This window comes from Cebus imitator, unplaced genomic scaffold (assembly GCF_001604975.1).
Source record: "Cebus imitator isolate Cc_AM_T3 unplaced genomic scaffold, Cebus_imitator-1.0 Scaffold84, whole genome shotgun sequence".
Taxonomy (NCBI): domain Eukaryota; kingdom Metazoa; phylum Chordata; class Mammalia; order Primates; family Cebidae; genus Cebus; species Cebus imitator.
Window position 1 is genome coordinate 6,039,915 of NW_016107399.1, and position 15,213 is coordinate 6,055,127.

Consider the following 15,213-nt stretch of genomic DNA (forward strand, 5'->3'; position numbering starts at 1 on the left):
TAGTTATTGCTTTTATGATAGTCATCTAAATCAATAAATGAGTATTACACATTTTTTATTTATCTCAACATTTTGATTTTTATGAGGACGGAAATAATTTTTTTCCGTGATATCAGATGGCTATAACAGTAACTGTGACTTCAATCTTCTGGGAAAATATAAGCTAATTTCTTTTGATTTTATATAATTTCACATTTCTATATGAAAATATAACCCAATATAAACATAAAATAAAATATATTTACCAATGACTATCACCCAAAATGGCCCCCTGAGGGTGAATTTCTTGACAAAGAAGTTGCTAACTTCCAGTTGCTAATCTCAAAAACAAAGCAGTAGAAAAGATATGAGGTGTAAGTAAAAAATATATTTAACTTGTATTAACTGAATCAGAAAATTAATGCCTCAATTGAGAGGTTTCATTGTAACAAAAAGAAAATAAATATGATTCTTTATGTACTTTACTATGAGGATGCATATATTAATGTATAAAATTCAGCTTGCTTAAATGTGATTTTGAAATTACATTGATTTATTCAACATATTCATAGTATTTCCTTTATAAGGACCCATTTGATAAAATGGTTTAGTGTATGTTAACAACAATGTTATTTTTACTCTAAGAGTAGCTCTTATAATGTGGAATTTCAATTTTTTGAAATCCTTGAAATCCCCTTAAGTACGATGGTGTCTTCTCTATAATGAAAACTGAAAAATAATGTTATAACTCATTTAATAAAGTCATTAAGTACAAACATATTGAAACTAAACGCACACACACAAAAAAACAAAGAAATAAACCATTTTATTTTATTTGAGGAGAAAGAAGAAAAAAAGGCTTAGTTTTTTAAAAGAATTAAAATAGACTCAACTTATTGAGTCTTGGAATCTTCGGTAACACAGGCGGACTTCCACTTGCCCTCCCCTGTCCCACCTCATGCACACCTTCTCCTCTTAGTTAATTCACATTTTAAATCTTTTCTCCAAGTTTGGCTTGCAACCACTTGACTTGATAAATAAAGTAGGTCACTTGGAAAGGAAGAAAGCCCAATAAAATGAATTGCAAAGACAACAAGATTAAACTGATTGTGCTGTTTTCATACATTGTAGCTGAAATTCTGCAAATATGCAGTTGGCTGTGGTTTGGCATTTAACAGCATGTGATCAGTAAGAGGGAGGAAATTTTACTCTCATTAACTGTTGCAGATTTACTGCAGTGAAAAAGGGCTATGTAACCCGAGATGTGACAGTAGAGAAAGATCAAAGCCATAGACTGGAAACTAAATAAACCCGCTGGCTACTTCCTGCAAGGAAAATTCACTTTGGCAATGTAAAACAGAGCCCAGTTAAAAAGTACTCTCAATTTTATGAGCTGTCATAGCAGTTCAAGTGGTTTGGACTGGCTGAGTTTATGACATTATATTTCCTTGTTTTTGTCTTAGATATTTCTGTAAGCAGTTTTAAAGACGCCACCCATCCCTTTTCAAAACACAACAACAACAAAAAAACTCATTTCTTTTGGTTGAAACCAAGAAGGTAATCGCTAAAACTTATTAACGCAGGTAGGTCGTCATTTGCACATTCCTTTCTCATTTAATACAGCTTAATATTTTATTCTTATATTTATTTGGTAATATAAATTTACTTAATAATTCACCTACAATCTGTACAATTCCTATTAAGAAAAAGTGCAAATCAGTTTACAGAGCCCATATGGCTCATATCTGAGGAGTGAGCTATTTGTAACAGCACATCTGTAAGGACTATGGGCAAGGTGGAGAATATGGGAATTAATATTACATTTAAAATTACATTTGAAAACCTATAGACCCTAGGTTTTAGCTGTTTCTTAAAACAAATATCTTAGAAAAAAAATCTAGTTTAATATTTCTAATATAAGAAATCTAAAAACTGTTCATAGTTAAATTACATCAATCAAGACACAAATAGGCTAGATTAAATCTACCTTAAATTAGAAAATATCCCTGAGTTAAGGAGTAAGCTCAATATCATTACATTAATATTTAAAGGAAATAAAAGATGACATGCTCTATTTTGCTCCCTTATTTTCTTTGGAGACAGTAGTGATACTTATTAATTATGTACAATTTTGTTATTCTCATTATAATATGAAGGAGCAAGTCTTTATGATAGTAATTTGCATTCTATTCCCTTAAAAAATCATTGTTGTTTTTATTTCTTAAAATAAGAGCATTTCTTAGGTCAAATATGTCATAAGAGCAGTCATCTTTACTTGAAGACTTTCTACTTCCTTTCCATTTAAATTTACAGCTAATTTCTATCTGTAAAGCCAACAAAAATGCAATTAATACATGTGAAAAGTATACGACCTTTAACACTAGATAATCACTCTTAAATGGTGATGATATAAGTAACTTGCCAGTCAACTGCATTAGCTTCTATGTCATTTTTTGTAGTACAAAGCTACACCATAATTGATATGTTAACATTTTTAAAGGTTCCAGTCATATTCGGGTTACTTTTTAAATTTATAGACTCAATCATGCTAAATTTCTTATACTAAGTGGAAGTCCTAACGTCACAGGATCCTTGGGGTGTTGCTTCGCCAGCCAGAAACCATTGTGGCTGGTGGCACCTTCTCCCTATTATTTGCTCCTGCTGGGCTTGTTCTGCCCACTCGGCCCAGTAGGCATGCTGGCTGACTGGCTGCTATGGCAGGGTGGGAAGCTCCAGCCACTGGCACACATGCTGGCTCTGTGTGAGGCTGCTGCTGGACCAGATATACTACACACAGCTTCTGCTGTGAGCATCTCCATCTGGAAAAGGGGAAACGCTGTGGCACCCAGAAGCTTGAAGACACTGGGAACCGCAGAGCCCCACAGAGGGTGTCCCAGCCCTGGCTCAGGAGCAACTAGGTCTGGGTTCTCAGAAGAGCCACAGCTTTTCTCTCCTTCTCCTTGCCCGCAATGTGGTGAGCAGGGGCGATGTGTTTCAGCTCTGTGTTACAGCTCTTTGAGTCCTGCCATTCGTGTCCCAAGTTCTTGTTCTGCATCCAGGAAGAACAAGGTAAGTGGACAACTGGAGGGTGAGCAAGGGGGAAGAGGAGCTCTACTGAGTGACAGAACAGCCCTCAGGAGACCCAAAGTCAGTAGCTCCATTCCGCAGGCATCCCAATGAGTGTTCAGCTCTCAGCATAAGAGGACACCTGCAGTGGGTAGCTCCTTTCGGCAAGCAAGTAATCCCCACGTCTGTACTAGGCTGGCTGAGTCTGGGGTTTTCACAGGATCAAAAGAGAAGAAGTGCATGCTGATTCGTCCATGGCTGGCCATGGGCAGGCCCAGAAAAAGTACCAGAAGTTCTCACTTTGGGCAGCAGAACTCCACTTGGAACCAGAAGCCTTGCCCCCAGGCTTCAGGCCAGCCCTGGCTAGAAGGTGAGGTTTCATTGGGGACCCACCCCTTTTTGCCCAGGAGCCTGCCTGTTGCCATTAACATGCCATTCACGTCACCCAGGCAGCCCATACTGAGCAGCCCTCAGCGCCCCGTAGCCTCCCTCCCTGAGCTCGTAGGTGCCCAAAGCTTCAGAGGGGGCTGAGGCAGTGTGTGTGTGTGTGTGGGGGGCGTGGGGGGGTGTGCGGGGGGGGGCGGGGGGCGTGCAGTGCTGCCCCTAGTACATGCACACCCAGCCAGGTCACCACCGTGCTGGCGCTTGGCTTCAACTTTGCTCCGAAATTGGAGCAGGTGCCGGCAGCAGGGAGAGGCAAGTGAGCGCAAGCAGGCAAGAGGCTTTCCCTGGGCCTCCAAAAGCACAGGGATGCCCTGGTCTGGAGCTGTGGCTGGGTGGCTGCAGCTGCGCCAGGGAGCGTGGGGCTCCTGCCCAGCCAACTTGGCAGGGGGCGGGGCTCCTGCCTCTTCCCAGCTTGACAGCTTCGTATAGCTCCAAGCATCGGATATACCTCCCCTATGCTGCAGCTGGAGTCCCTGCAGCAGCTGCTCCAGATGGGCTACTGCCGCCACCACTAATAAAGTGACAATAAATTTGGTTTTATTTGGGAGCATCTTTGGGCTTTCTATACAGCTAATGTACATGCCTTCAATATTTTGCTCAGATTAGCAGATTAAAATGAACACTAACTTGAAGAGGGCAGTTCTGTCACCAACTTCTCTCGTTTCTAAATTTTCAAAAGAAATACATTGAAATATTTTTTCAAGTCAGGACTATAATTTCTCTAGGATAAAACATCTTCCCAAGTTTCCAGGATTCTAAGCCTTGATTTGTGGCTCATACGTCTGTATTTCAGTTAAGTTTACAATTTACTAATGCTGATGTGTGATAATCTAATAAAATCTGTCCTTAAAGGTTATAGGCCCAATTTACTAATAAAACCTAATTCAGTTCTCCTTGGGAAATACAAATCATTAGTGATCAAGCAGTAGAACTGAATTTCCTTGCCTTTTCAATACTAGAAAGAAGCTGTCTCTATAAAAAGTCTAAACAAATAAAGAGAAATCAGACTAAAATGTAGTAGACCCACGAGGATTAATTTATGAGCATTTTCAAAACAATACCATCATGTATGCAAAAATTTACACTGGTTAATTAGTTGAATAAATGATTTGTATGAGGCATTTACTCTTCTAGACTGAGAATATCTCACTTATTTCATTCCCATTTTCTATACAACTGGATTTAATCTGTAGAGAATTTAGTGTACTAACTACTTCAGAGAATTTAAAGGTAGCGAACTAATTACTTAATGTGTTAATAAACCCTTAGCAGCTTACTTCCAAGCAAATCTGAATGACCAATTTGCAGTAAACCATGTCAAATGTATTAAAGCAAACTAGGTAAACAGTATGTTGTGTTGCACAATAAAACCTACATATCTTGTTCTGAATTTCAGTAACATTCATTTTAAACTTTCTAAAGTACAGTTTACTGATAAGACTAATATATCTGCTTGTCGTCTGGAGGCACTAATGACGTAATAGTAAGAGTGTTGGCTCTTACCAAGCTTAAAGGCTTCAATATTAGCTACCTGGTTTTAGGCTAGTTCCTTAAAAATCTCTGAGCCTTAATTTCCACATTGTGAAAATATGGACAACATTACTCTTTGCCCTATAACCTCACATACTTTTTGATGATCAAATAAGATACATGAAGATTTAAATGCAAGATAAATGTAAGTTATTAGTCTTCATATACTTAGATTTAGAGTAAAAAGGCTTAAACATTTTATTCTTTGAATCTTTTAGAAGGCTCCTAAGGCATTCCACCTTCTTAACCAAAAAAGTAATTGGGACAACTGCTATGGGAGTATTCAGAAACAAAAAAAGGATTTCATGTAAAGATTGTATAAGATCAAGACTCTTGTAGTATGAAAATTTTTATTTGCTTTGATTTTCTCATTAATTAGAACAATGTTGTAACACAGCTATTGCACTCTTGTTCTCCTGTTTTAACCATCCGACAAGTTTAAGAGTAAAATGACTACTTCATTATCTTAGGAATAATTTTACTTGTTATATAGTATTATTTCTTATGGTTTTACTCAAGAAATTTTACTGTACGCTTCTGCTTCATTAATAATGATGAAGGTGGAAAGAACATAAAATTATTTCTATTGGTTTTACCTATATATATCATTTATTACTTGGCTTGAAATAGATGTTTACATATATTGAAAATAATGTCATTTGGATAACTGGATATAATTTATAACAAAAATTTGCACATATCTGAGTATTTTTAGATCAAATCATATACCATACCTGAAACAGAGCAACTTTTGAAGGTAAAGAGGACACTGTATTGTTATCCAGCCTTGCTGTTGCTATAAAGAGGTTCTACTGAATATGTTTAAATCATGACTTAAAATTCTGAGAAGGAACTCTTGCAAATATCCCAACCTATATCCAGCTAAGAATAAGTATTAGGGATCTACATCTTACGTCACAAAAATAATGTCATAAAAAATGTTTATTCTACTAAACTCAATGTATCAATTTTCTTTGACACACAACAACTTACTTATCAGTCTTTATTTTTATCTCTGATTATTTCATAAGGACAAATTTTTAGAGATAAAGTTATACAGTAAAAGGAAGTAAACAATTTAAGGCTCTTGTCTTTATTACCAAATGCCTTCCATAAAGGTTTTATTAACTTAAATTTCCATAAGAAGTGTTTCAGAGTCCTTTTATGCTCTATGTGTGGGTATTAGCATTAGAAATTATTTGGCAATTAATAGGTGAAAATGTTATCTGTCTGCTTTATTTGTAACCACCATGTCTAGAAAATTGCTTGTAAGTTTTTTTGAAAGGCTTCATGAAGCATGTTTTCTGCTGAGAAAAATTAATAAGAAATTCATAAATAATAGAAAAACTATGATCTTAGGTAAAAATGTGACAACACACTAAACAAAGCAGTGTTTAGTTAATGATTATTTTTAAAAGATTTTATAGGTTTTTAGCAATTAGGTTAGTTCTTACAATGCTGAACAAATGGTTGGTGTCAATGTCTATCACAGAAAATGCTTTTGAGAGGTTCTTTTCACTTTTTGATCCTTCCATGTAATTGCTATGCTATGGCCACAGTAATGAAGATTGCTAAAACTTAAATTATTAGAAGAAATGAGGTTGAGTTATTAATTAAAAATTGATAAAGGACTTATCAAAGAAGGAATTTTGCAGACATATTTACTTTCCTCTCAATATAAAAGAATTTTTTGGCTTGGCCAAATTAGGGATTGTAAAACAGGCAACTTAATTTCTCTTTTGAATGACTGCTTTGAAATAAACTCAGATAGTTCTAGTAATATGTAGTTCTGTAAACACTGCACAATGCCTTTTAGATAGAAAATATGTAATTTTGAGGTTGCTTTCTCATGGGAAAAAACAGTAAACTAAATAGCTGGGTTTAATTAAGGCAGCCTTCAGCTAAACAAACAAGTCTAATTTTTTTACATGTAGAATTCTAGAATTGAAAAATCATACATTAAAAAATGTCGGTAAAAGATTATTTCTTATATTTTAAAGAAATAATTTGTTAGTTCTACTCAGTAGGATTTTTTTTAAAGTACAACTACTATTCAACTGTGATTTAATAGTTGAAAGAAAAGAGAGACCAAAATAGAAGGCATATGTATATGTAATATATAATACATATAATGCATTAAAGTTAATACTAAAGTATTTGAAGAAAAAAAAAGAGGCAGTCTGTAACACACACATACAAAATGAAAGTGTAAGAGTCAGATGGCTCAGATAATGCACACATCTAGTTCGTCTTTGACCCCATTGAAATGGTCAGTAAATGACATCACTGTGCCAACCACAAAGAAGAACTCCAGGCTCTCTGAAAAATATTTTTCAAAGCCCCACGGAAACCTAAGCAGTCTCTGCAATTTTTTTTCCAGTTTATGAAAATTGGATTCCTATAAAAGAAAAATGGACCATTTTTACTGTAACAAAAACTGATTTGTAAAAGCTGGAAGCAGTTTAAAAATATCCTTAACATGCGGTTCTTGTTAGTCTTGAAAAGTAAAAGTTATAATAAAAAAATGGTCCAAAAGTATGGTACGGATACATGGTACACATAACAGGAAAAAAAGCTAGTCTTGCTCCTATTATTTTTAATTAGCTTCAAAAGCAAGTTCCACTTTACTTTCTAACACCAGTTCAGATTTTGGGAGGGGAAGATTTACATTTGTCGCTCTGTGATTGGCAACTCCATAGCTAATGCCTTAGAGCCCTAATGCATTTTGCATTAGCTCTATATGTTGGGAAATCCTGGAGCCAAGGGGTTCAAACTGATAGTGACACATGTCTAAAACCCAGGATTCACTGTCCCAATTGCCAATATCTGTTTTATCTAACATCCAGTCTTCTTATAGGATGGAATAGATGAGTTTAACAGTTTTCACTGTTTCCAATTAAAGTGCCTTGCTATATTACAAAAATGTAGGTATTCAGATTAAGAAGGACCCCCTGACTTGGATTTTAAGAAAAATACCAATTTGAACTGTTTAAATTCTTCTCTAAATCTGGCTTAGTTTCTCAGATTTTAATACATTCATCCTATCACTGAACCTTGTCATTTTGGGAAGAAATAAATAATTTTTCTTTAAACAATTAAAAAACCCCTGTCATATAAATTAGCAATTTATTATTTATTACATGAATCCACTCAAACTGAAATATTAAGAAAACAGAGACTGAAAAGCCATGAGAACTGGCTGAAGAGTATGCCACTTGGCACTGTCATATTGTTTCATGTTTTATCCCACATATTGTTATACTCGAATTATTAAAAACAACGGTAATGATAAAAGTTCACCTTTTATACGTTAATCATGTATTATTCTTTCTCCAGATAACTTGACAGTGCTTATTTATCAAAGACATATGACAAAGAAGCAGGGAAAGAATTTACAAATCATCTGGACCATTTCCTTGATTTAAAGGAAAAACACTCAACAACTCCTAATAGATAACATTTCCTCTTCTTAAGATATTACAGAATCAGCTTTTTCAACATGTAAAGATCAATCAATTAAGCTATTACTCTTTCATAATTAACACAAATTCTTCATGTTGTCTATTAAGTCTGCTTATTCTCATCTTTACAGTCGAGATGAAGGAGTTCAACAACTTCTCTTTATTTAACTTGCATTTCTTGAAAAATATTCTGATTTTGTTTAAAATCGGTTAAAATTAAAAATTTCAAATATAGTAGTTTGAATGAGTATTATTTAGTTTAATGAGATTCAAATTTACCTACAGGATATCAGGAGCTGAAATGTAGCCACCGTTTAAAGTTTCACATTATGCAGTAAAATTATCATACTGAAATATGTGAATAAACTATGTAACAACTTAAAATACTTAAATCCTTGCAGAATTGAAAAATATGCCACACTTACAGAACTACGGTTACTGTTGAAAAAGAGCTTAGAAGTTCTATGAAAAGGAGAATCTTAACCAACCACAAATGACTGAATAAAAGCAAAAAAGCAAATGATTCCAGAGTAAGTAAGTAAAACAGAGTGTGAAAAAGAACGACTATGAATCTTTGGCTATATTATGTACTCTGTCTGTGGCTCTGCTGATACAGTTTAGGGTCCCTTTTTGTTTGATCTATTAACTGCCACAAAATTTGAGGAAATTCATTGTGAATTATTTTTTCTAAAAATAAAAATGTGATGTAGTTAAATGTGATTTCAGGCCTAAAAAATTACAAAAGACAAGAGATGAAAGTCTTAACTTTCTCAGGGAAAGTTCTTTTTAAAGGGTGAACAATTCTCAAATGAAAATAATTATAATAAATGTATGACTTTTTATTTGAAAAATAGTCTATAGTAAGCTTTATTAACATTACTGGGATGTGTCTTTTGTGAAGTAAAAGAAGCTACTTAAATATTTTTACTTTTGAAAAGAAAGTAAATGTACAAAGGTAAAAGAATTTCCCCAGTTATTAAAAAATATCTTATTAACAGAATCGAGAAATAAAATCCAGAAATCTTTGGATCCAGTATATAACTTGTAGAATACATTTCTCTCTCTCAAAACTTTTATTATTGTGTAAAGTAATAATGTTTGAAAACCAGAAATTAGAGATTTTGCTGAATTGAGCAAAAAATTGTTGTTTTCTATATTTTAGTGAAAATGTTTAGTTCTTTAAAAGTCACATAATAAAAATAAAACCAAGTCTTTCTCAAGTAAGTAATGCATGACTTATAGCAGTAAGTTTTCTTTAGATTGACTGTATTGGCAGTAGACACAAAAATAATGTTTGGCTAAGAGTAAACCATAAATGGCAGAATAATTCATATTATAAATGCTATAAGCAAAATTCTTCAATATAAATATTAAGATCAAATACCTAAATCACTTCCTCCTTTTCCAATTATGTTTCAGAAAACATTTGTACAGTGAATTGTCACTTGATAGAGTACAGTATTTATAATGATTGAACAGCCTCTATTTAAATAATTATAGCTAATATAGCCATAAGCATCAGAAATAATCGAAAGCCATATGCTCTCTAGTATTTAATCATGTGTAGCTTTTATTTCCTAAGGCACAAGGAATTTCTTACTCCGAGTATCTAGTATAAAGATGAAACAATTTTTAAAGGGCTATTATTTATTTAAAGTACAGTATAGAACACTGAACTACACCTAAGGCTATTACTACATTTCATGTAATACTCCTATGATTCTCCACCATGCTTTTAAACTTTGGGTCATGACCATCAGCAAGTTGTGAAATCAACTCAGTGGGCTGCAATTTGCATTTAAAACAGGAAATAGAATATAATAAAATATCACTATCTATTACAGGTAGAGTACCATTTTAAGAAATTTTTGTTTCACATGTACATATAAGTAGATACAAATATGTAAACGATTTTCATATACGTGTATAGGTAGATACATGCATGTAAACAAATATGTATGTATGCATTAAGTTCAAATATGAAAGGTACTTCTTTTAATGTGAGTTGTGGACAAAACTTAAAAATCACTATGTTATATTTTGTTTCCTCCAAATGAGGCAGCATGTTATACTGGAAAGAACATAAACTTTGATGACATATATACCTGAGTTCAAATTTTTGCTCCATCATCCTATTTGTGTGAACTGGTTAATTAACCTTGAGTTTTTAGAGCTGTGATTTCCTCATCAGTTGAACAGATATAATAATACTTGTTTAAAAATGTTGCTGTGCAAGTTAAGTAAGATGAATATTTGTAAAACAGATTATATAAATTGATAATTGATAATGGTTGAAATTATCATTAGTATCAGATTAAAATAACATTACAAGTGATCATTAAGAATTATTGCATATTAGATGAAACTGTATTGGTCGTTTAAAAAATACATGAACATATCTCACACATAGAAAATAGCTTATCCTAATGAAAAGTAGAATTTCAGAAGAAATTAAATTAACAACTTAATGAAAAAAATAAATAGGCTTAAGGGAAAATAAGACTATCTGTTCACTGGACTAGCTTAATGTGAAATGTGTCAGTCTTAATTAAAATATTACACCTCTAGGAATGATACGAAGAGGAAAATATTGTTTATACATTCTGGCAAGATTTTTAAAATTTATGATATCATTATGTAATAAAGCTGGATATATGCTGTGGGGAACTTTATTATAATTGCAAAAGAATACTGGCCTTTTTTTTTTTCTTAAATATTTTACTCAAACACCATCTAGGGAGAAAAAGTCTTCAATTTAATAAAAGCATCAACTTTTTAAAAATAGTGGTATCTTGAGTAATTGTTAAAATACATGTCTTGTGTTCTCATTTTATATTTTAATGGCTTTAGAAAACACTCAAGAAACAAGCTGCATTCATTAATTAGGCAAAAGTATTGTTTGTGTCAACAATCTACATTTTCCAACTTGAAGAACATATTTTGTTTTAGATCTGTGATCTCCATTTTTTAAATATAGAAAATGTGACTTTATAAGTTAATTTAAAATCAAACATGTCCTTGAAAAGATCGAGGGTTTTTTTTTTTTTTCCACCTCTTAAGACAAATGGAGAGTGAAGAGAATTTCAGCTTTTCAAAAGCAACAGATATTATACATTAGATTTTTCTTGGAAAACTGTTTACCTGCCAGGAAATGAATGCTGTCCAACAACATCTCCATTTTGAAGGTGGTAATCATTGAAGAAATCGGGACTTATGGCTCCTTCAGAGGCAATTAATCCATCTAGAAAGAAAGAAAATGGTAACTAGTAAAACATATGTGTGGGAAAAAGAAAATCTGTCAGTCAATCAACACAATATGAAAATAGACTATATATTTAGAAAGAAAAATGTTAGCATGACATGTTGTTTTCTCTTGGATTATGAACAGATGACTGTATGAACTGAAGTGCTGGTGCACAATAATGCAGCACAGTAACTGGACATTCATTGAGCATCTACTATATACTTGGTACTATACGAGTACGGAGAGTAATTAGTCTCTGCTTTCAAGCAGCTATGGTCTTGTGGAGAAGAAGGAAAAAGATACGGGAAGCAAGGTGGGGACAGACAGTAAGGATGGTTCAGGCTAAGGAAATAGAACAAATAAAGGCAAGGAGGTATTAAACAGCTTGGTATTGGTAAAAGGTAATATTTTATTGTATTTCACAGCTTTATTAGTGTAGCATGATTAGGGAATCAGATATCTCAAATAAGTGAATTTCTAAAAAAGCAACACTTGACAGTTTAAGTGCCAAACATTAAAACACACACACAAACTTACATTAGAAATCTTCATATAGTTTACACTCCCTATATTCTTTATTTATTGTACTTTAGTTTCTGGGGTACATGTACAGATCATGCAGGATTGTTGCATAGGTACATATATGGCAAGGTGGTTTGCTGCCTCCATCCCCCCATCACCTATATCTGGCATTTGTCCCCATGTTATCTCTCCCCAACCTCCCCACCCCCTGCTGTTCCTCCCCTAGCCCCCGCCAACAGACTCCAGTGTGTGATGCTACCTTCCCTGTGTCCATGTGTTCTCACTGTTCAACACCTATATTCTTAAAATGATAAACTAAATATTTATTGATTATTCAATATTCATTATAAATCTTAAATATTTACAGTCCCTAGGGTTTAGAGATGTATTTGATTACCTATGCTAAATAGCTCTATACTGGTATACTTGTTGAGTCATTTTTCTTTGCTTACAAAATGGTTTTTCTAAATTTAAGTATTTGTTATGACCTTTTTCCTGATTATAGAGTTATACTACTTTCTCATTTGTTCCAATCTAAGAATCTAGATAACCTATTTTTGATAGAATTACGAATAAGTTAAGAATAAAAAGAATTTGAGGGAAAAAAAGATCTAAATAATGGCTTCAGAGCTGTTCAATGCATAGAACAAATATGTTAGTACATGCCTTTTGTAATAACTATTTGGATAGCTTTGAGACCTTTCAAAGTTTCCTTTGCTAAAAGTATGCTGGGTTGTTGAGTGGCCTGCAGATAAACGTTAGCTAGGTCATACCCACCACAGTGTTTATACATTTGGCACACAGTATAGGCAAATTATTCAATCACTAAATGATTATTTTATACTTAGCACATGCATAATAACACTATGCTAGGTCCTGTGGGAAATATATAAAATTATAACACATAATCTCTGTTTTTAAGAATTTTAGTTTAAGTGAAATATAAGACAAACACTTAAGATGCAATTAAAAATGTAGTTTATAATGATATACAGAAGGAATGGATATAAGTACCAAATGAGTATGGAGGCAGTAAAAGCTATAGAGGGGTTAGAAAATTCTACTTGGGAAGGAGGAGGCAGAAGTGTAACAGATTTGAGTCTGGAAAGATAGGTAAGATTTAAATGATGAAATCTACTTGAGGAAAAAGGGTCTTAAAAATTGAATGAATGGTAAAACTAAGTAATAGAGTTGGCAAAAGAATTTTGGGGTAATTTGTGGGGTAATTTGTATTTCCATAAGACTCCCATACTACTAATTTGATACATATATCCATTTGTTACTCATCACATATTAATGACATTATTTTTTAATTGTTAAATTGGTAATAGACACTTTTGGTATTTGTCCTATTACTTTACTAACTTTAAAATACTTAAGAGATTGCTTGAGTTTCTACTAAAAGTGCCAGTAATATTTAATCCTGTTTTTATGTCCACTAGAAGTTAAAGTTTCTATAAATCAAAAAGACCAGCTAAACAGTGAAAAGTTACCAAAAAAAAAAAAAAAGAAGAAGAAATCATGGAAAATGCCAAGACTCCACAGATTGACAGTAAAGCAACTTTAAAAAAAATCAACTTTATATGGATTCTAGCCATATAAAAATTTGTGATTTTATATAGTAAGTGTTTTAAAAATGGCTAGGATTTTGTGAAAGTGGCTAAAACTAATGGGTAAGAACACAAAAATCAACAAGTTCCTCTGTTAAATTAAAACCAAAGAATTGAGATTCAGAGTTTAAGAAACCTGCCAATATTAGAGGAACAAAGCTAAGTAAAATGCCAAAATAAAATGTATGCCACACGTGGAAAATGCAAGCAAAGATATTCAGCATGCCAGTAAAACAAAAGAATTTAACACTCAGAAATATTTTAGACCTAAATAAAGCGAAATGAAAAGATATCTGAATTATGTAAAAAAGTTTATATTTATAAAATATGTCATAGTGAAGTGATCCAGATTAGGAAGAAATTAAGTAAAAATCTGACCAAATTCTCAACATCTTATTTTTGATTCAGAATGCCTATTGTCTTGAATAATGAGTAGAAAAAGAATAAACAGAATATAGGGTACTAGAAACTGGGCAATCATCAAATGGAGATCAAATTAAAACTTTTTTACTTTAAAGATTCAGCCAGAAATTTAATAAACTCAGAATACAACTAGTTTAATAATATAGTAAGTCTACTCTTATGTTAATTAAATAAAGAGTAAATTTATACTTCTGAAGTTTTTTTAATTTCTTTTTTAAGACACAGGGTCTTGCTCTGTTGCTCAGGCTGGAGTGGAGTGGTACAATCATAGCTCACTGCAGCCTCAAACTCCTGTGTTTGAATAGTGATGCTCCTGAGTAGCTGGGACTACAGGCAGGTGTAGCACCACAACTGGCTAATTTTAAAAATTTGTTGTAGAGACAGGGTATTGCTCACGTTGGTCTTGAACTTCTGGTGTCAAGTGATCCTCCCGCCTCAGCCTCCCAAAGTGCTGGAAGTATGGGTATGAGCTACGGTGCCCAACTTCATTTTTAATTGATTTTAATCACTTTGGTTGATTCAGTAAACGGCAGCTTCTACAGCACCCTTTATGGCTTGACAAAAGTTAGGCAGCACTGTCATATGAGTAATCTTTCTTTACTTGAAGTATAAAAATTCCATGAAAGCCTCACATCTCAAGCACCTAATCTTCTTTGGAAATATCTATTTTTTCTTAACATTATTCATCCAAAATTAAATCTTTTAGGGAAATACTAAAAAAGAATCATAGTTTCTGCTTTATTTTCCAAATAAATCTAGGAGCATCTTATATTCCTACTCTAAACTTGTTTCAAAGATACTAACAAGGAACTAAAGTATTTCATGTAACATTTCAGTGACCAGAGAACAAACAGAAAACACAGATATACACCAGATCACTCTGTAAGCTATAGAGTATTATATACATTTACATTACTCAATTATATAAAACCTT

The 15,213-nt window shown here is 33.2% G+C and overlaps 1 protein-coding gene across 2 annotated transcripts in view; it reads right to left on the reverse strand.

Moving 5' to 3' along the window:
* Positions 1-15,213, reverse strand: part of KIFAP3 (kinesin associated protein 3) — a 143,706-nt gene that overhangs the window by 21,503 nt on the left and 106,990 nt on the right. For both annotated transcript variants that reach the window (XM_017534138.2, XM_017534139.2), the window contains exon 19: positions 11,622-11,721. In XM_017534138.2, the coding sequence (XP_017389627.1) occupies positions 11,622-11,721 (100 nt within the window). The remainder of the gene's footprint in view (positions 1-11,621; positions 11,722-15,213) is intronic.